Here is a 22,865-nt window from a genome sequence, read left to right on the forward strand (position 1 = left end):
CTTCTGGGCCTTGGATCCCTACAGGTCTGGGCCTGTTAGGAACTGGGCTGCACAGCAGGTGAACTTGAATGTAATGTGCTTGAATCATCCCGAAACCATCCCCCACCCCTGGGCCATAGAAAGATGGTCTTCCATGAAACTGGTCCCTGGAGCCAAAAAGGTTAGGGACAACTGTTGTTAGTTTTCCTTCCCCAGAAGGAAGAAAATGGTTGAGTCAAAGAATTAAGTCACTATGAGCCTTTAAGAAAAATCTACCAGAAGTATACCCAAATTTACAACATCAAGAAAGTGCTTCCAATGTCAACTGAGGCTTGTGATATTTATTTTGAAGTACAGTATATTCATTTATTCACATATACATTTACTTTACATTATTACATCTTAACATCAAAAACTAAAGCGTTTTTAAGAATTTTTCAAAGTCCCGTACTGAGGCTTTGGCAATCTCTTCACAAAATATTTCATCAGGCATTGAGACCAGTTTGTCCAAAGAGATGTAGTTAGGTTTTGCTGGATCGTACTGTGCTCTTCCCAAGTAGGTCAGAAACAAATGTCTTTCTTTGACTTTAAACAACCTTGTATTAAATACCTACAAAAGAAAAAGAAGTTAAAAAACTGTTCACTGAAAGATGAACTATTAAAATTTTTACAAGGCTACAAGTAAAGTACTGACAGCATGCTCAGTAAATATGTTAAGTGCCCAGGGTTTTAAACCCTATAGCTTCCACTAAGAAATCATGATTAAAAAGACTCAAAACTCAAAAACAGAACAATTTTACACAAAATAAGGGCTACATGGTAGGCAAAGAATACTGACTAATCAATACAGGGACACAGGAGAATTTGTTAAAAACGCAAACCCTCAGGCTCCACCCCGAACCTACTTAATCAGAAACTTTGAGAGGGAGGCCCGTAAGTCCTCCACAAGATTCAGAAGCCGGCCAAGTCTGAGAACCAAAGTTAAAGGTCAAGGTCCATGGCCCCCCAAAATGTGTAAGATTTCACAATCTGTGAAGCTTCCCTACTTGTTTTTTTGTTTGTTTCTTTCTTTTTTAAAATTCTGCTCATATCAAAATGAAGTGAACCTGGCAACTAGGGAAGAAAAGTATACATCTTTCACGCCCCAGGGTTAAAAATTCTAAGGAAGAGAGTGAGTAGCAGCAATTTTAAAAAGGAATCAGAATCAGGCTAAATCCCTACATCAGCTTCAAGGAAGAAGGGAGAATTGGGAGATCAGGCCAGGCTGGAAAGAGCCCTACGCTGCAGGGACAGACTCCCGTGAGGCGCCCTGGCGAGGCCCAAATGAACCACATTCAGTGTCATGTCTCAGGCTCTGCTCTTGACTATGTTTCAGGTGCACTGGGACCACTCCACGTGGCACATGACCTCTAGGAGCCATTCTTTCTGTTCAAGTGGAAATAATATAACGGATCACTTGGCAAGGACATGTGTAAAACTATTGTTGAAAACTAAACTACAGTGACCAAAAAAAAATTATGGTGTGCTAACTCAACATGGGATTGGCTTGCTTTTGAACAAAACTTTTTTCTCTCTGAAAAAGCTAATTACAGGCTGTTCTGCCTTCATTTTGATAACTAAATTCCCACTACTGCTCATAAAAATGTAGAGAGCTTCTAGATGTGTTTCTTTAGAACAGCAATTTTCAACTGGCATGCTGCAAGAATTTTACAACATGCAATACCCGAATATTTAGTCAGGGGCACTGGCCTCTTTTCCCTTAGACTGTCAAGTAAAAAAAATGACAACATTCAACACAACAGAAGCTATGAATCTGGTGTGAATGAATCAACATTATATTTATTTTTTGTAATATCAGCAAAAAGTATATTTTTTGGTGTGCTGCAGAATTTTATAATTAGTTCATGCGTACCACGAGATGAAAAAGGTTGAAAATCGCTGCTTTAGAAGTATGACTCTTTTGCACTGACTCTTGGCTTACAAAATTATCATAAAACATACAAACAAGGCCACAAAGAACTCTAAAGCTCCCAAATGTTCATTATAAATCTCCTAAATATGGCATTTTAAAGCATTTTTATAGTTTATGACCAGATATGATGTTACTTCTCTAACAGTTCAAGGTTATTTTCTTATTTGAGATTTGGGTGATCTTTCCAGTCCAAAGCCGTAACTCAGATCAGGTTTTTTTTCTTTTTTTGATTGTTAACCACCAGAGGCTACTTTGCTATTGGCAGAAAAATTTCGTTCTGTTAATGATCCTTTAAATGATCAGGGATTAAAACAAAAACCCAGCCCAGAGTCACTGATTCCTTGCTTCCTAAAGTGGACTCCCGCCCCGCCCGCCCTCTGAGAAGCCCACAGCGGGAGCGGAGACACAGAGGCTTAGGGGCTCCTGAACAGCACAACCCTCCTTAACCGAGGATTTCCCCAGGTCACTGCCCTGCTGCTTTTGTTATCCATGACCATCCACGATCCTGCCTTGAAGTGACTAAATCAACTATACCTATTACGTTAGAATTGTTTCCCCTTTTAACTAATCATAAAATAGGTGCCAACAATAACTGTTATTTGCTTGAGAAAATTAGTTTCACACCAGAATTCCGAAAGCACCTGCCAAAAAATTTAGTCTATATATGAGTTCCCTCATAGCCTATTACCAGTTCATGTATTCAGTTCATGTCAGTTCATGTAATAAGTGTTTTTGTTTTTTTTTTAATTTTCTGGTAATACTACCCAGATCCCTAGGGGTCTTAAGGGTCGCCATTGGGAAGCCACAGATCTACAACTGGGCTTTCCAGAACCTAGAGTTGGGGTCCCTGAAATCTGTGTTTATAAATGTGATTTTAATGCATCTGCTCAAGTTTCTAGTTTCCATTACTTGTAAAGTTACTGTCCATCTTTGGGACACCACTCATTTTATTGATGACTCCAATGTCACTTCTTAGAGTGGCAGCAAATCCTAGTTAAGAGCAGGGTTTTTAAACATGGCTGCCAAAGTTCTAATCCCTGCCCCTTGTTACCCTGGTAACTTTAGACAAGTGATTGAACAAGTTATCTCTTTATGGTTACTTCCTTCATTTATAAGATAGGGATAATAATAATACCTACCTCATATGGCTACTGTGATTTTTAAATGAAGTAATACAAGTAAAGCAGTAAAGGCAGGGCTGGCACATAGTAAGCACTCAATAGCTATTATTATTTCTACGATTTTCCTACCTCTTCTGAATTAAAATAACTCCCTAAGACATGTGGTTAAGACTCTTAACTTCATGTAAAGCAATGACATTTTTTAAACCCATCTTCCATGTTAGATTACAAATTCCACAAGAACACAGGCCATGTCCGATTGATTTTTGTGTCCTCAAATCAGATTCTCTTACCATGCTTTAACTGTTACTGAGTTATCTAGGAAGCCTTGGGGGAAAAGCCAGGTGCCATTGCTTTTTAGTTGAAGATTACTTACTTTACAATTGTTCCATAAGCCAAAGTTGCAGCACTGCAGACTTCTAACACTTTTTATAATGAATGCATATACATTTGATAAAACAGGAAAAAATTCTCTATTAAGGAGCCATTCAGAGTGAAGTATGATAGGTAAATAAACATTGCCATTTGCAAAAGGATTGGCCCAAATGCAAACAGTTCCGAGAATTATATTAAAGTCATATTTCTTTTGCCCATCTTTATATAAAGGACACATGTAGCAAATGGAGAAGGATCACTTTAATAAAATTCAATCTTCCATTTATCCAATGAATACTTACTTTAATCACATGGCAAGCAGGAAAGAAGGATGACTTTGATGAAATGCAATCATTCATTTGTTCAACAAATATTTACCTAGGGCCTACTGATTGCCCGGTAGTGTTCCAGGCACTGAGAATTCAGCAGTGTATATAAATAAAACAACATCTATGCTTTCAAAGAGTTAACATTCTTAAAAACAGGCAGATAATGTCACTCCCTAGGTAAAGTACAGGAAGGCCTGATTAGCTTTCAGAGACAATTAAGGCTTTGTCATCACAGCAAACAGGAACTGTTTTATGCTTGGCAGGAGATCATTACAATATAGCTTGTTAACTAACAAATTGAAACAGACTTTGAATGAAAAGTATGCGTAACACTGAAAGGACCTTTAGGGAAAATGTTCCATTTCAACCTTAAATGGAGAAAAACATAAAAGAGGATGCATTCGAGACCAACAGGCCTAAGGAGGATCCTGTGAAAAGTACAGAGAAACAGATTCATCATTTATTTCTCCTCTGCAGATGGACACGTGTGCCCTAGAAGTTATAAACTTTTCACAAGCCATCTCTCCCTCTAGTCTGTTTGCTAGGTGTGCTCTTGACAAAAAGATGAACAAAAGAAATACGACCTTTACACAACTCTCAGCACTAGACTGCATCTGGTCCAACTCCTTCACAAACAGCAAGGCATTTTCCCAAGGGAACAGCACTAGGCGAGAGAGCAGCTCCAGACGGAGGGCAAGGGCAGCTCTTACAGAGTGTGTGTGCATTACCTGTGGGAACCTGACAATGACGTGGTGGGGAATACTCATCACATTGTGCACGTAATCGAAAATCTCTGTAAGTTTCCTTTTATTTGCAGTTAACATCTTTGGGATTTTGGTGATCATATGTTGAATTTCGTTACGTTTGAAACCTAGTTCAAGACGATAAACCTAAAAGAAAAATAGAGTTGTTATAAATCATGAATAGAAAGTTATCTTGGTACTATGCCAGAGGACACACTGATTCTCTTAGAATGTAAAATAAAAACATATGGGCCCCACCACACAGACCAGCGGTAAGATTTTCAAAGTGCTCTTTGAGCCTCTGCTCCCAAATGTTATCTGAAAAAGTAGATGTCAAAATTCCAGACAGATGAAAATACTAAACATGCACATATGGGTTCAGCCCTCTCTGCGGTCAGTAGCCTACGCACCCCCACCAGTCCCCTGCTTGTACTACTCCTATGCTGTTCCCCTGCCAGACTGGAAGCTCCATGAGGGCAGGGACCCTCTCCTCAGCATCATGTGTGGGCAGATGCTCAAAAAAATTTTTTATAACTGAATATAAAACACTTCAAGCATCTCAGAAAATAGGCCTTAGATAATAGTTTCATCAAACACTACCACAGCTTTATATACTAACTGGTCATCTGCCCTGGGCTCTATGCTATTCCCTGGGAGAAAAACCAGTGAAGATGGCCCGGTATGTTTGGTGCTAGAACCAGAGCTGGCAACTGGCACAGGTGCTAAGGAAAGTGACATGCTGGCCACTTCACAGAAGTCTTTCGCATCCAGCCTCCAAAACTCATCTCCCACCCGGGCGACACACAGACTCTCATCCTGGGCAACGGAAGCAGCTTCCAGGGACCACCCAGATCCCTAATCTACCCCCGGATTACAGGCATCAGTGTCTGCTGGGTGACTTACTCATGTAACAGCTGGCGAACGTGTGAAAGTATTACCAACCAGAACAAACTGCTCACTAGAGATTTACTATATCATTTTCTATTTTTGTCTTTTTAGAAATAACTTTATTTACAATATAGTATATTTTTAAGATGACAATAGCAAAATTTACTAAAACACTTATAGAAAGAAACTGACTTCTCCAAAGCTTAAAGCCATCCTACCTTCATATTTTCTTTCACAGGCTCCAGACTTCCAGTTAGCAGCCTTGGGAGGCGAACTACCAGGTCTCTGGTCTGTAGTTATAAAACAATCTGTTATTACTATGTATGCATATCCAAGCAGTTTGGAAAACCAAAGTACTAATAGAAATGTAAAACTAAAAACCCTAAAATGACCCAGTCAGAGAAGTGCTAGGAAACCCATAAATACTTAATACTTTCCTATAAACTTATAAAAACTTAATAGTGTTTGAGGAAAAAAACAAATACTAAAAACAAAACTTAAGGAAACGATCTGATGGAATATTATAAAATAATACAGCTATGTGTTTAACCTAGCAGGCTTATCCATTCATACCTATTAGAAGCACAAGATTTAACACCAGCAAATGTAGCTGACATGGAAATATATAAATTCCCCCCACTTTGTTTACCTTCTTCACATTAAGTTCAAGTTCTTTCTGAAAAAATCCCAATCTGTTATCCAGTCTTTCCACTGAAAAATTCAGCAAAAATGGTGCATTTCTGACCATCTGTGTGATATCTGCCTTACTGAAATTTTTTGACTGTAGATAAGCCACTCTAAAGACACAAAAATAAACATACATGATAAACATTGACTAGTGGCATGCTATGTCCTAAAATAATACTTAAAAAAAAAGGGCTTCCATGCCCCCTCCCCCCCAAAAAGAGAGAGAGACAGAGAGAGATTAAAGGAAAAACCATTCTACAATAATGCCCCAAATATGGTTAAATTAAGCATCCACCCAACCATTAGAATGGTTTCCATTTACACTTAAAAACAGAAAAATAATTCTTTCTTCAGTTAATCTGACTTATTTTGTTACTTGGTAGAAAAAAGAGATCTTAAAAACAAATTTTTTGTCTAAGAATAGAAAATACAGAAATTAAGAAAATAGATTCAGAATTCTTTTTACAAAGAAAGACTTTCAAGCATGAGAGGACATTTTTTATTTTAGTATCTCAGAGAAACTGAAAGGAACTTTTTTATTTTAGGACATTTACTGAGTATGTATTTTTACAACTAACTTTTACTACTGTCTTTCAATATGTATTCTGTTAACAATGAAGATATTTCCTGCTAAGTTGCCAGAAACCAAAGTAAGGTACTTAAATGTACAAAGTCTGAAAGTCTGTAAACACAGTAAAAGTCAGTTTTCTAAAGTGCCTAAAACTTACCAGGACATTATCTTGTTTAATTCTTACAACCACCCCCGCCCCCCGCCGCCAAAAAAAACCCCTGTGAACCAGATAAAATTTCCATATTACAATTTGAGTAAAACGTAGATCCAGAGAAGTCAAATAACTTTTAAGACAACCAAGTAATTAATGACAAGTTGAGATTTCATCTAAATTCTGATGACCTTTAATGCCTATGATATTTTTATACCATTAGACCTTATATTTTATATTTAAATGACTATTATTCTTTAAGCAGTCTGTTAAAAAAAAGAGAAAAGATTGATAATTTAACTATATAAAAATTTAAAATTCAAGGCAAGGAAATAGCATCAATAAAGCCGAATACAAGTGACAAGTCTGGGGAAAATTTTTACAAAATGTCATAGGAACAAAATTTCTTAATATATAAAAGAATGCTTACCAAAAAAAAGGAAAGAAAATAGACATATAAAAAATGCTTCAAATATCTGAAACTCAAAACATCATTTCAAAAACAGTGAGGCATTGTTTTATTGTTTTAAATCTATAAAATGAACTGAAATCATAAAGTTTGATAACACTGTTTTAGTGAGAATAAGTCAATTGGCATTTCTGCACACTGTTGGTGGGAGTATGAACTGGAGAACCACCAATAGGACAGATAATTTGTGAGTGCCTATTAAAATCACAAATGCACATACACTTTGACCTAATAATCACCCTAGATACACACCAATACGCACGGAATGATGTATCTACAAGGAGAGTCACTGCAGCCACACTGAAACAGTAAAGGCTGCAAACAACAACCATGTTCCCAATATGAGACCAGACAGATCCAAAGTATAAACTACAGTAGGGGCAGAAAAAGAATAGGAAGCACCAATGAAAAGTTATGTCCAACATACAGCTAAAGTAAGAAAGTGGGGTTTTGAGTAGTATGTTATAAATGCCACCAGCTCTATGTGTGTTCACGTGAACATTCCCAGCACGTTGAACAAAACACTTGATATTAGTAGCTGCCTCTATAGGCGGGTCTTAGAAGGATGATGAGGGCTAGGACTGAGTAGGTAGAAAGGAGGATTTTTTTTTATGTGTGGCAGCAAGGATCCATATCTGGTTAAAACATCAGAACAGCTGTCCACATTATGATAATTTTTCCAATAAAACATTAACATATAAGGCACAACCAGAAAAAATAAGTAATTTTAATACAGATCATTTATTTGAAAATTCTTACAAAGAATCAAGTAACTTCTTTACACATTTAAAATTTTCTTCATTAAAAGAAAACAAAAAAGAACAACAACAACAAAAAAAACCATATGAATTCAATGCTGGTATAGAAATTCTAGAAAATAAGAATGTTGGATACATACCAGAGCTAGAAGCTAAGTTGAATTAAATCTTATTTTTCATTGTATATCCTTTTTAATTTAATTTTTATTTTAAAAAATTTAGTTATTAATTTTTAGAGAGAGGGGGAGGGAGGGAGAAAGAGAGCAAGAGAAAAACATTGATCAACTGTGCCCCAAACCAGGAACAAACCCACAACCCAGGCATGTGCCCTGACTGGGTATCGAACCAGCAACCTTTCATTTTGCGGGATGATGCCCAATCAACTGAGCCATACCAGTAGGGTTCTTTGTATATCTTTTTGAGTACATGTGGATAAATTAGCTATTAAAAAATTCAAAGTAATTTAAAAATCGCCCCACAATTTAATTTGTCAGCCAGGGGTGGAAACCATTAGACTATTATCTATATGAGAACACCCCTTAGTTGTTAGGAGTGTTTACAACTTAGACTCCCTTTAAACTTAAGTTTCCTTCATAGAATGAAAAATACAGACACAGTATAGTGTAGACTCTGGAGTCAGACTAACTGGGTTTGAGTCCCAGGCCTGCCATTTACACCAGCTATGTAATCTTGAGCAAATTATTTCACCTCTCTGTGCCTCCCTCATGAAATGGGGGTATTCATAATAGTACTACAGTAGGAAGCCTCTGTAATGGCTCCCAGTGATCCCCACCTCCTGGCATGCACGCTTTCTCAGAATTAATTTGAGCAGTAAGGGTAAGTTGGTTTTTGAATGAGAGGGAACTGGTGTTCCAGACAGCCAGAAGGAGCAGATCTGAATATGTCAGACTGAGTTTCCTCGAATCACTCTTTCTCTCCCCTGTATTATAATGCAAGTCCCAGGAAGGGAGGCAGCGTGACTGTTTTATATGACTCGAGTCTAGCTCAGTGCTTTGCATGTATAATAAGGGCTCAAATTGTTCAATATAAGGAATACTATGCTTTGTTTTGTTTTTTCCTAATTCAGATAAAAGGACGTTAAACTATGAAGGTTCCAGGAACTGCAAAGCTCTCTGAAATGTAGTGAGGCTCAATGTCGGTGTGAGCCTAGTCTGGGGGAGGAGACAGACTAGAGGCCGACCAGACCAGTGAGGAGACCAAGGCAGTGGTCTTGCTGTGAAATGATGAAGTCTTTGAAGTGAAGTTAAGAGAAATGCATTAACTAACTGACTTGAGAGGTATAAAAAGGTAAACGTGATAGAGCGAGGTGATTTATTAGAGGCAGATGCTGTAAGAAGAGTAGCCCAAGTTAACACCAGTATTTCTGACTGGCAGGGTGACAGTGCTCCCCTTCAGTGAGTCTGGGAATGCAGGGAAGCGATTTAGGTGGGAGGTGGGGGCGATGGTGGATCCAGAGTGTGAACTCACTGACAGGGACTCTGTTTTGTTCTCTCTGCAATTCCCAATGCCCAGCAGGATTCTTATCTCACAGAGCAATACTATCTCACTATATTGATATCCCAGATTCAATCAATTCTCTGAATGTTGAATGAAGCACAAAGTGTTTATAGAAGTGCTACTGAAAGATGACAGAAAGGAACAATGAAAATAGCCAATTTATGGGAAAGATTAAGCAAATTATACAATAATCTGCCAAGAGGATGTCAAATGTTTACCATCAAAAACTGGCCAGTAAAAAACCACAAAAACTCAGACTTTCTTAACTTTAAATGTACTCTCAGAAAATCCTGCCATTTGTTAATGGATTAAAAACAAAAACAAACAAATACCGTATTCCAGTTTCTGAAGAGAAACAGGTAAGTACTGACTTAGCAAGAAGTTTTTATGCTTTATGTTTTCATTTTCACATAAAAATAATGGGGTATTGAAGAAAAAAGATGAGTTTCAATTTTGATCAAAAAAGGTCCAAATAAAACAATAAGGTTCATGTTCATTATCTCATGAACCTTATGAGATAATGTTCAGCTCCTTGTGCAGCTGAGACTTAAGAAATAACTTACATACTTATTTCCGTCACACTCACTTCTTGGGTTAAATGAGAATCATTCCAAAAAGCCTACCTGGTCTTAAGATTTTCAAGGTCTTCAGAGAAAATAGCATAATTTTTAGTCAGGAATGCTCCCAGCTGGTTATCCTCTATACCCAAATCCTTAAGAAACAGGAGTATTTGCTTAATGTCTTTTTCAAAATCCAGTCTCAGAAGGAGGTTGGCTGCATCTGGGTGTTTTTCTATCTTGGACAAGTTCACTCCTACAATAAATTACAAACGCTGTTGGAAGAAAACTCCTTAACTCCGTCATTAAACTTCATGCATAAAAGCTCAAGAAACCAGTGATGGAGATCAACAACCTATTTGAGGGAGAGCTGAGAGAGGCCAATAGAAACTTCAAGATATTTTTAAACTAAATTGCTTGCAGAAATAGAAATAAATCAAAATTAAAATACAGTATTTATTTCAAAGTCATACGCAGAGAAAAATAATGATTTTGGGGCTACATTTCCACCCAAAATAAATTCACTAAGTCATACTAGGATCATCATCACCTATGGTTCCTTGAATGTTGTTTGAGGAGTGCTTATGAGCCCCTCGTGAGCTCCGTAGTACTTGACTGGTAATTCTGTGGGGGTAACAAACCATGTGAATAAACTGTCAGTTTCCTTGAAGTTTTGTTTTTATCATTTGCTTAGCTATAAGCATTATTTTAAAATACATTTATGATCTCCTCCACAGGAGGAATAGAAATGACCCTGTATCTTGCTCGTCACTGTCATCTCCGGGTCTTTAGCAGAGACAAGCACCCTGAAGGGGCTCAAGAGAGGTCTGTGTGAGAACAGGTGAGCGTATCAGCCTCCCAGTGCACCACACAGCAGAACGTACACAGTTGGGAACTTGCACATGTTCTTATAATCGTAGGTAATCAAAGTAAGTTAGACAAAAGAATACAGGAGAGAAAGAATACAAAGGGGAAACATCAAGTTGTTATTTCAATTCATTCTTTGGTTATGGATATGATTAATTAGATGTCAGTGTTAATTAGGCAGAGAATCAAAGTAATCTGTAATTCAAAATTCTCATTAAAACTGAGCACTCTATTCTCTCATTTTTTCCTTTTATTTGATTAAAAAATAAATTAAACATGAACAGAAAAGGCCTATTCCTTATCTTTAAACATTTGAAGATAATGTAAAAGCTTAAGTTTAGACTCAAATTTCACATTCGTTAAACTCATCAAATTAAAAATAACTCTCAAACTGATTTCTAGATGCAACTTTAGTCTTAAATATAAATGCAATGAAATAAAAACATTCTTTGCTTAATGGTGTCCACAACTAAAAAAAGTTATAATTCTATATTGTTAGATCCAAATATAATTCTAAACTCGAATTTCTGGATATTAAACAGGTGTTGATATAAGAGGGTCAAAAGCGGAAAAACAGATCATGGACACACACAGAATGAAGACTGGAAGCAGGTCCAGGATGAACTAAAAGTCTGGCACACAATAAAAACGGCATTCAAACCAAGAGGGGGAAGGACTATTCGTTAGAATATAATGGGACCACTTGTAAAATTAAGAACTTTTATTATCTGATACGAAAACTAATTTTATATAGATATAAATCTAAAAGTATACCAACTTTAAAATTATTGGAAGAAAACACAGAATTTAAATAATAATATTAAATTTGACTACATATAAGTATGCAACCTATGTATAGCTTTCTATATGGTAACATTTGCATTGAAAGAGGTCTGGGAAGCTACTCAACAAATTGGTAATGACAGTCACCTTTGCAACAGTGGACCTGCAGGTGTAGAGAGGGTGAGTGCTTTCTTTTGTAATTTAAAATATTAATTGAAAACAAAAATTTTTGAACGGATGGATAATTATATTAGAAACCAGTTCCAAAAATCTGTGCTAAATGGGAGAAGGAATGCTTTAAAAACAACATAAAGGGCTCGGACTGTAAATTTAACTACATATCACCACTTATAGGTGCTGAAGTACCTCACTCAGCAGGGACTATCACACCCTGACTGCCCCGAAACAGGAATCCTGAAAAGCTGCTTTTTCACAGCAACAGGAGAGCAGAATCTCATCAGAAGGGCACACCGCTGTCAGCACAAATCACGTGGGCTTACTTACAATTTCACTAACTTGAAAATATAGTTATTGAATGCCTACAATGGACCAGGCACTTCTGGCAGGCACTGGGGACACAGAAAATGAATCATAAATACGTGATCTTGTAGGTGGCCACAGTCTAAGTTGGCTTTGAGCCTTCAGTTTGGTAACTACAGGCATTACTGCTCTGTTCATCCAGTGTTAAACATATTTACTCCATCAAGCAGGGTCTGGCAGGCAAAAGAAATTGCCCTAGAAAGTTCAGATGAAAACAACTTTAAAGAAGGAACTCTATCGAGTGATGTGACCAGAATTAAGAGAACAAACAAGGGCACCCCTAGTGCTAAAGAGACAGGGAGAAAAAGTATTACCCAAACCCAGGGGAGCTGGAAGCTGAAGAAAGGGTTTCTCAGTGGGAGCTGTTGTCAGGGAGGAGGCAGTTACAAGACCCAAAGCAGGGAGGGAACAGGAGGAAACTGCCCCCACTTGCCCTCCCGCTCCTCCCACAGGTGCCTCCCACTGGCTCAAGCACTCCAGAAGCCAGCTGGCAGAGGAAGCGAGTGTACAGACGTGGGCCTCCTGGGATGTGGACCCGGCAGAGAAAGGCAGAAAGCAGATCTGGGAAGCAAACAGAGAAGAAGCAGATCATTAGGGTCCTTGAAAATATTGCCTAATGACGCAATCATGGTTTCTCTACAGCAGCGGCGTCCCTGAAGTTGCCTCTGAGATGTGCTGTGGAAGTATCAGCATACGGACAAGGAATGGCTGACGCATCTGCTCTAAGTATACGTAAATTATTTAAAGGTAGGGACCGTGTCATCTGATCTTGTCTTACCCAGAGCACCTATCACAAGGCTGGGAAAGCTGTTCTGGAAGGAAGGAGACTGGCTCCCCTCCTTGTAGCAGACATCATCTTTCTCTCCCCTTTGAACCCACAGAACACTTTATTTGTATCTCTTACATGGGACTTACCACTTCCATCCTCGCATTCAAGTTATTCTTATATATGCGTGTTTAGAGATGTGTAAAGCCTTGAAGCTTCTTGAGAACAATTCCCCATACATTTGGGTCACTTGCACAAGGAGAGAGGAGTAAACAATTACAATGTTATTAGTGCTGGAATCGAATCAAGGACGGAGTGAGCCTAGAGGAGGGTCACTTTGTTGGAAAGGTTAGGGAAGATTTTTTAAAGTTACTTGACCTGAATCAAGTTCTCCAGTTGACCAGGCTGGCCAACGAAAAGAAGGGTGGCAAGCAGCAAAGCGAAAAAGGTAAATGGGGGACCAGGAAGAATTTTGAAGCCATGGGAAAGCTTTCAAGGATTTCAAGCAGGTCACTGACATAGTCGGATTTGCATTTTAGAAAGAACACTAACACCAGAGAGATTATTGGGGCAATATTGCTGATAAGAAGCCTATCAAATTAGAAAGCTCCTAACTTCTCAGTGAAAAATGAGGACCTGAAAAGACTAGAGAGAATAAGAGAAGCAAATGGATTTGAGAGGCAAACCCTTACCTAACCTGTCCTCTCATCCTCCAGGAGTAAGAAGGCTCATCATCTGGGAAAATCAAGTGAGAGACGTGCCAGACCCAGAGGCCATGGAAACAGCAGAGGGCCGCAGTAAAGTGCTGGACCGAAAATAAGAGGACCAAGTAAAAACTCCTAGTGAGATCCCTCAGCCGCCTTCAACTAACCGGATCCCAGCGCATTCTCTGTCAGGAAGCCGAGATGCTTATGGAGGATAGTAGGCTCCAGGAGGAAGGCTGGGGGAAGTGGGGAAATGGAACAAACACATCATCTGACAGGGTTAACTGTAAGAAAAACTGTCCTGAGAGGCCGCTGGAAGGTGTGGGAAAATAGGACGGAGGAATAAAGAAAACCAATCAAATGAAAAACAGTTATTAACCATGGAAAAACGACAAGTTTGACAGGAAGGAAAACAATCAGAATACACTTCCCAGAGAACAGTGAGCAATATTTAGTGGTAATGTAATCACTGACTAATGATGTTATCTAAAACTTATTCATATAACTATGTTGGGAGAATTGAAGAGAATAAGGAAAAAATACGTGTGTATATACAAGTGACCAACTGATGTCGGAATCTGATGAACCAAGCCACGGCACTTTTAACAGTCACATCCTAACAGAACAAGCTCCCTGAGGCAACATTAGGAGGGACGAAGCCTTTTACACTATTTGACTTCTGCTCAGGTATATGTATTACTTTGATACAGATTATAAACACTTAAACAAAGTAGAAAGAGAAATGGAGAGTACACCCCAAAAGTACTTGTGGGTTACTCACTTACCTAGCAGGACTAACTTCTGCAGAGTCTCAGAATGGTCCACATAGTCTCGGAGTGTGAATGAAGCGGGGGGCAAGGGAGGGTCTGCAACAATCTGAACAGCCTCCTCCTCCGAAATTGGCTGCAATGGAGACAGTGGAGGCACATCGTCCAGTCCTTTGAAGCCAGCCGTGTGGAAAGAGAGAAGCAAGTTATCTCTCCCATCTGTGCACTCAAAGCTATTTCTACAAAAACAACTTCCATAGTTTGCTTATTTTTTTAAATCTTAGGATCATTTCAGGATTAAATATCTCAGTCCAAATATTTTCTACTTTTTTAATAGGAAAGGTTACGACTATTTAGAGAGATCAACTATTCTTCCTCTAAGACATTTTTTTAAGACTTCATTTATTTATTTTTAGACAAAGGGGAAGAGAGGGAGAGAGAGAGGAAGAGAAACATCAATGTGTGGTTGCCTCTCCCATGCCCCCACTGGGGACTTGGCCCACACCCCAGGCATGTGCCCTGACTGGGAATTGAACCAGTGACCCTTTGGTTCACAAGCTGGTGCTCAATCCACTGAGCCACACACCAGCCAGGGCATCTTAATTTCTGTTCCATTAGGATTAATCCTGTACAAAATCCTTTCCCATTTCCTTCACTTTAATAGTTAAAAAATGATCAAGACCAACTGACCTTCAAGTATATTTAGAGAAAGAGATGAAATCTTTCTCAAAAAGATTCAAAGCTTGTTAACTTGGCTAACGGTGTAACATATTCTACCAGCCTGGATTGTATAGGTTAAAGCAATCATCACATTCTAAAATGTCTTTGTTTTGATTCATTCCCTTCTCCAAGTTATCCTCAAATATGTCTTTAAGAGACTCCTATGACTGTGTTTCTACCACCCTTAGTCCTTTGCTAAGTGACTCTACTATAGCCTTGATTCTGAGGTTTTGTTTCATCTTAAATCAAACTCAGTATGGAAGATACTGGAAACTACAACCTACCTAAGGCTAAGGAATCAGGACTGTCTTATTTTTCTTTGGTGTCTAATTACCACATTTTCTCAGATACTATATCTAGCCTCTCCTCCTAGCACCCTAAACCCCCTGCCCCACATTCTTTCATATTCTACTTTACCTAATGTCTCATTTGCAGTGAAATATTCTTACACAGAAGCATTCCTAGAACAGGAAGCACAGAAGGACTGAGTAGGGTGACCAGGGGAGCTTTTGGGGGTGATGTAACTGTTGTACTGACTGTGGTGGTCATCACGTAGCTAAATGTGTGCGTCAAATTCCTCGAACTGTAAATCCGAAAAGGAAGCATTTTTCTTGATTTTATTATTATACCCTAATAAACTTGCATACCAGAAAAAAAACATTTAGAATCTAAATAAAGTATATGGAAAGCAAATGTTGTTTATATAGTTATAAAATAATTTTATACACATTAACCTACAAACTTTTTATCTTAGGAAAATAGAGGTATAATAAAAATAAATGAACAGAACTGGCATTTTTCTTTTTCTTGCCTGGTACAAAATATGACTTGAAACAGGCTAACAATATAAACAGGAACCTTATTCAAACTCCCAAAGTGGAGCAAAAGGGACTTTTCTGAACGTTCAGAATTACCTTCTAGAGACAGCTCAGGATCAAATTTGGGTGTCTCTCGTGGCTGCTCTTTCATGGAAGGAAGCATAGTGCTTTCATCAGAGTTAATCTCTTGTTTGGTGGACTGGGAACTATTATTCCATATGGAGGAAGTCCTATAGTTCTTAAATCCCCACTGGAGAAAGCAATTGTGAGAGGATATTTGAGGCTGAGCAGAAAATCCATGCAACAGTGTTTTTCCTGGTCTCTGAAAATGATTTCCGAGCTGTGCAGCAGCAACGAAGCTATTCCGTCTAATCGAGCTGAACCACCTGGGCATCTGCTGGGCGGTCAGGGCCATTTTTCTTGCAGTAGCCTACAAAGAATGTGCATAACCATTCAAAGAGAGAAATGTACTTTACTTAAATGTTTAAAACAATATCCAAACAATTAAAAGATAAATTGAAAACTTTCTTATAATTAAAAGCTATTAAATAAATTTAGATGACTAAAGTAGTTTAAGCACAAGAAAAGCCAAAAACAAGAGTCATATTTACAAACCAAAAGAACTTCTGAACTTGAAAAATATGTATGCTTTACAATTTAAAAACAAAAAACAAAATCACTGGTGTAAGAAAAATATTTAAAACAAAAATCTGTAAATGTTCAACTTGTACCTGAGCTGAATAATCTGTTAATTTAATAATTTAAAGAAAATAAGATAATGAAATCAAGTGTTCTTGAAATTTGGTTTGAAGGACATTTAAGAAACAGACTATTGATCAAAACAACACTGAATTATTCAAATGTGCAAATTATTCAAATGTACATACAGCTGACCCTTAAACATGGGAGTTAAGGGCCCCATGCTCCCTGACACCTGAAGCTGAAAATCCATGTGTAAGTTTTGACTCCTCCAAAACTTAGCTACTAATAGTCAACTACCGAACAGAAGAAGCCTTATCAATAACATAAACAGTTGATAAACAAATACTTGGTATAGGTTTTATATAGTGTAGTCTTACAATAAAATTGGAGAAATGAAAATGTTTTAAGAAAATCTATTTCTAGTACTGTATTTATCAATACCGCAAGTTTACATGATGAACTGTGAGTACCTGCATCAATCCTGTCTTACATGATACAAAACACTGTAGATGCTATATGCATTACTAATAGTAGACATCAAAAATAAAAAGATAACATGAAAAAGAAATTCGCATTAACAGGTATAACAATTCACACACTGATAACAAAGAAGCACCAATATAATTGCTTCATTGTTATCTATTTACCTAGTGTAATCAATATGATTGTTTTCATACGATAACCTATACACTAATGAAAGATGGTTATGCACTTTTATGGCATACAGTATTAGTCATGTTCATAATACAGTGTTGGAAACATTGTTATATTCTTAAAATAACCACAAACCTGTGATGATACGCAGTTTCTATAATCATTGGAGGGAGGGTGGGAGGGAGGGGAAACAGAGGAGGAAGAGAAGGAGAGACAGAGAGGGAGAGGGAGATACTTTATGGTAATGTAATTCTTTGAAAGAAAAGTTATCAGTGAGAAAACTAACACATTATTAGTTTTATATTAAATATATCCCTATGGCTATGTAAGGATAGGCTACCTGCTTCCATACAAGTCTTACGAATGATGTTCTACATGATGAATACTTAGGCAGTGATGATAAAACAAAAATGTCTCACAGAGTTCTTGTCAGATTTTCACACAAAGACACACACACACATAATAGGTAAGTTTAATAACTGCATGGCATGAAGATTATTTACTATTAATTAGGTGGAAGTGGAGCATCATAAAGATCTTCCTCCTCATCATCTTCACGTTGAGGAGGCTGAGGAGGAGGAAGAAGAGGAGGGTTGGTCTTGCTGCCTCAGGGGAGGCAGATGCTGAAGAGGTGGAGGAGGTGGAAGGGGAGGCAGGAGAGGCAGGCCCATTGGTGTAACTTTATGTAAGTATGTTGTAATTTCTGTCTGACGATACTACTTTTTCATCTCTAACACTGTTTCAACACGGTACCAATCCTTCCCCCGTTGTTTGCTTTAGTTTCAGTGCCTGCATCACAGAAGGGTCCATGTTGTAAAGTAAGTCCAAAGCAGCCCTGGCTGGTGTGACTCAGTGGATTGAGTGTGGCCTGCAAATCAAAGGGTCACAGGTTCAATTACCAGTCAGGGCACATGCCTGGGTTGTGGGCCAGGTCTCCTGTTGGGGGTGCACAAGAGGCAACCACACATTGATGTTTCTCTCCCTTTTTCTCTCTCTAAAATAAATAAATAAAATCTTAAAAAAAAAGAAGTCCAAAGCAGTCCTCAATAATCATAATTTTTCTGCCAGATTGTCTAATGCCATTTTGTGTTCTGACACTGCTTCTTTTATGTTTCCTTCCTCATCGTCCGGCACCAGTTCAGAAGCACTCATCTCTATTAAGTTGTCTTCTGTTAATTCTTCCGGTGTGGTGTCTATTAGCTCTTGAATTTCTCTAAGATCCACATCTTGGAACCCTTTAGCCCCTCTCTTCCTTACTAATAAACGTGCTTCATGGTGCTTTGTTTTTCCAGGACACTTTCACCTGCATTAAAAACCTGTTCAGGCAGATATCCATTCCCCTAATTATTTTCTTAGTAATGTCTAGAAACTCATCTGCTACCCCTGAGTCAGAAGATGCTTCTTCTGTTATCTTGACTTTGTTAAAGCCAAACCCCTTTCTAAAATTACCAAACAACCCTTTGCTGGCATTTAATTCTCCAGCTTTAGATCCTTCATCTTTGTTTTGTGCTGTCGTATAATAAATTTGCCTTTTCTCAAATCACATTAGAGTCTATAGGGTATGCCTTCCTTATAACAATCCTACACTCATAGAAAAGATGCAAAAGTGGAAGGTTTTTGTGCCTGCTTGTTGAGAACCACCCTGCCCAGTTTCAGAAGCTATAAAATCCCCATGGCTAAGGCTGAGTAAAAAGACCTTGGGACCATAAGCCACTTAGGAGACAAAGCTTATCTATCTTGTAGGGGCACCACCTCTGCCCCCTTTCACCTCATGCTGCTTGGTCCTGGGCGGATGACTGGTTAGCCAATGACAGGTAAGATTCCTCAAAGGAGGGATGACCTAAGACAGGCATGGTCACAAACAGGCCCTCAGGGAAGGACTTGAGGGGCTATAGAAAAAGGGGGTGATGGACCCTCGCCCCTCAGCTTTGACACAGCCTGAGTCCTTACTCTGTCTGCAAGAAGTCTCCTAATCTCTTGGCTGCCTTACTTCCCCACCTGACTTAAGCCTGAAACAATGCTGGAGGTGGGTGCAACCCTGTTCTGAAAAGGGCAGGTTCCCCAGGGCGATCAGGCCTAAGAAAGAATGCATAAAATCCTATGAAACCTGCTTTGCTAATACCCTCAATTTAAATGATAAGGGTCCAAGCATGAAGTGAGTTTGTTCCCCAAAGTTTTATGGCCTTCTGACTCTGATTCAGAATTAGTCCTCAGAGTTCTTTGAATGTTTTCTATTGTTTGATCATTATTGCCTGCCAATGACTGAAGAGCTTCACAGATACACCCTGTATTCCTATGCAAATAAAGCCAATAAAAGCCTGTCAAGGCAAGGATCAGGGTGCTCTCCCCTTGAGAGTGGCTATGCTGTCCCTTTTCCTCCACAGGACTCAGTAGTCCATGTGAATTTGTCTCATCTCATTCATAATGCCACAGACATTGTGGGCCGGTGTCTGCAGCACCTGCTGGTGTAGCTGCAGCAAATGCTTCATGAATTTCCTTTTTTTTTTGGCAATGGTCCTTATGCTGGATTCATTTATGTTGAAATGCCCAGAAGCTGCAGACCATGTTAAAGATCAAAGAATTCAGCTTTTTCCTGTAATGCCATGACTTTGCTCTGGTTCTCAGGAGCACTTCCAGCATCACAGGGGCACTTCGTATGGGTCCCGAGGTGTTACTCAAGGTTTTGGGTATTGCACTAAACACAATGCGATATGCAATGTACTGGAGAGGAACTGCTCATAGTGTCACACAACAGGCGTTTTAAGTGGATAGTCACAAAACTTGAATTCACCACAATAGCAACAAAAAATGGCTATAAAATTATTACCATGTATGCCACAGTGAATTTCATGCAGTTATATGTAATGTTTCATCTTGTATTTGTTTATATTTCTCTTGACTGAGACTGAAAATGTTACCATGTACAGTCTGTAAGTACTGTCTGTGCAAGTTTTGATGTTTTAATTTTTTATAATAGATTTCTGTATGTTTCATTCTAGTAAATGATTGAATAGACTAGTATGTCTATATATTTTATGCATCCATAACATAAATTTTTCCGTATTTTTTCCTAACTTTTTCCTTATTTTTTCAATATTTCTAGGCTATGTGGTTTGTTTCCATGTTTCTTCAAATTGTCACACATGTCCAAAAATGTTTCCAATATATTTACTGAAAAAAATCTGCATATAAGTGGACCTGTGCAGTTCAAACCCGTGTTGTTGAAGGGTCAACTGTACATTAGTCACAAAATAAAAAACAGGAAGAAATCTACTGTGTCTGAAATGGATCATCAAAGAATTACCACTGCTATCTCGAAGGCTGCTTCTTGCTTCATCCTCAGGGCTAAACACTGTTGATATTTCACAGATAAAGCTGTGAAACATTGAAACAGAATTGAACGAACCCAGCTTTGTCAAAATGCATTTGTTGAAAAAAAAAAAAAAAGAAATGTCTTAAAAAAAAGTCAAAACTAGAAATTGAAGAGAGATACGTTAGCAATCAGCAATGTATATTTATGATAGAAAAACAGTTGTTTTATGAAGATTTTTATAAGGCTGATAAATGTCTGGAAGGAATATGAAGGAATTTATATTTAACCAGCTTAATTAGAAAGGTAAATCTGATGCATATATAATTTCACTAGTAAGTTAATACATAGAAAACACAGCCTGCAGTTCAGCATATAGGAAATGCTCCAGAAATATTACTGGTTATTATTATTGATTATGTAACCAAATATAAATGAACTGAACATAACTTTCTGATTTGTTTTTCTGTATACTGGAATTCAGCTTGTTTTATTCTCTGAATTGGACCAAATACTTCAGAGTCTAACCTTCTCATGGACATTTTCACAGTTGACCAGTGAACAGTTTGGAGGTTAGGGGCACTGACCACCGTGTAGTTATAAATCTGGGTATAATACAGTCCACTCTCCACATATGCAAATTCCCAATTGCGAATCAAAAATGCTTAGACAAGTCTCCTGAAAGGGATTTTAAAATATTTTTTAAAAGAAATAAGCATTCACAATAGCCTCTGACATAGGTGATTTTTGTTAAATTCTGTTAGGAAATGAGTCAAGTTTTCCCTCAAACCTGTAACATTCATTCTCTGCTCAGCAAAGTCATAAGGCACTAAACTGAAAGCCAGAAGACCTCAATTAGGCTACCTTGGCAAGACTTAGTTTCTTGGGGTGGCCTAGAACAATGCCTGGCCCATGATGGGGTTCAATAACCATTCTTTAAATAATAAATTTTTTAAAAGTTACAGGTACAATAAGATGACTCATTCTTAAGGTCCCTACTAGCTGTAAAATGTTTTGACGCTAAGTTTATGAGAATTCCCTCCTACTTCAAAACAAACGCCTGAAATTCCAATTTGACTCTGAAGCCTTTCACGTCTCAATTTAATCCTGCCTCCTCCCACAAGAGACAGATTAGTTTTGGTATTCCATCCATAGTCATGAAAATACCTTTACATATACAACTCATGTTTATCCCTCTACTTTTATTTACAAGTGCACCACCTTCTCCACATCATTTCACTTCTGGGTATAACTCTTAATGATTAACTGTTCCCTCAGGGAGCAGAGGCTTATCTCTGGATTTCCCCTCCCAGTGACAATCCCCCAATTAGCCTTGCCACCGGGTGTTGGGCCGAAATAAATCAATTGCAACTAAGGCTAACTCATTTGTCTACACAGCAGGTAGGACGTTTGCGAATGTGTATAAAAGCCCTACTCAGTGATGGCAATCTTCTAACTGGACTCTCTCACCACGAATATCAAAGGGAAAAAAGCCTAACAAAATCCTGAGTCCATTAAAATATCACATCCTTCTCAAACGTGCGCCTTAGTACTTCACTAGGGATAGGAATTTGCACGCAAATGCTGTTCAAGATTTCTACCTCTGTAAGGCTAATAAAAGAGTAGATGAAACTGGGTTGGAAAGACGGCTTTGTAAGCAAACTCTCCCTAGGCCATTTTAATTCACTTTAGTTACCCACACCAAACTTCCGCAGAGAGACAGTCAGAACTTTGGCGTCCTCTATACAGTGCACTAATAAGCATGGTTTGATCACATCAGGCAGGGGTAAATAAAACAAATCACCCTCGATTGGGACGGGAAGACCTACAGGCCAAGAGGGACTCGGCCTGGACCCAGGTGGGTCCGGACCCAAATCCCGGCCAGGACAGCGCCGTCGAGCTCCATCAGCTTCCGCTTTACCTGTGGCGAGGCCTAGCTAACTCTTGCGGTTCGTTTCGCTTGGGCAGACAAGGTGGCGGGGCAGCGCGCAGGGTCCCACCACCCGGTACTCCACTTCGTCCGCCCGCCGCGCCGGCGCCCCTGTGCAGCCTCGCCCACGTGGGCTGCGGCGGGAGTGGGCAAAACCATCTGGGAGAGAGCGCGGGGGGAGAGCTG

The 22,865-nt window shown here is 38.7% G+C and overlaps 1 protein-coding gene across 2 annotated transcripts; it reads right to left on the reverse strand.

Annotated features, from left to right (window-relative positions):
* Positions 1 to 300: 300 nt before the first annotated feature.
* Positions 301 to 22,825, reverse strand: MTERF3 (mitochondrial transcription termination factor 3). Of its 2 annotated transcripts, none has more exons than XM_045861082.1 (8): positions 22,671 to 22,825; positions 16,180 to 16,513; positions 14,564 to 14,716; positions 10,185 to 10,374; positions 6,057 to 6,204; positions 5,626 to 5,697; positions 4,505 to 4,666; positions 301 to 589 (listed from the first exon to the last, which is right to left on the reverse strand). In XM_045861082.1, exons 2-8 carry the CDS (start codon positions 16,496 to 16,498, stop codon positions 395 to 397), a joined length of 1,239 nt encoding a protein of 412 aa, XP_045717038.1. In that variant the 5' UTR covers positions 16,499 to 16,513; positions 22,671 to 22,825; the 3' UTR covers positions 301 to 394. The 2 variants fall into 2 exon arrangements, with proteins under 2 accessions (XP_045717038.1, XP_045717039.1); XM_045861083.1 differs by having other exon boundaries at positions 22,579 to 22,794.
* Positions 22,826 to 22,865: the final 40 nt, after the last annotated feature.

The sequence above is a fragment of the Phyllostomus hastatus genome, unplaced genomic scaffold (assembly GCF_019186645.2).
Source record: "Phyllostomus hastatus isolate PE091 unplaced genomic scaffold, TTU_PhHast_1.1 phas_scaffold_21, whole genome shotgun sequence".
Classification (NCBI taxonomy): Eukaryota; Metazoa; Chordata; class Mammalia; order Chiroptera; family Phyllostomidae; genus Phyllostomus; species Phyllostomus hastatus.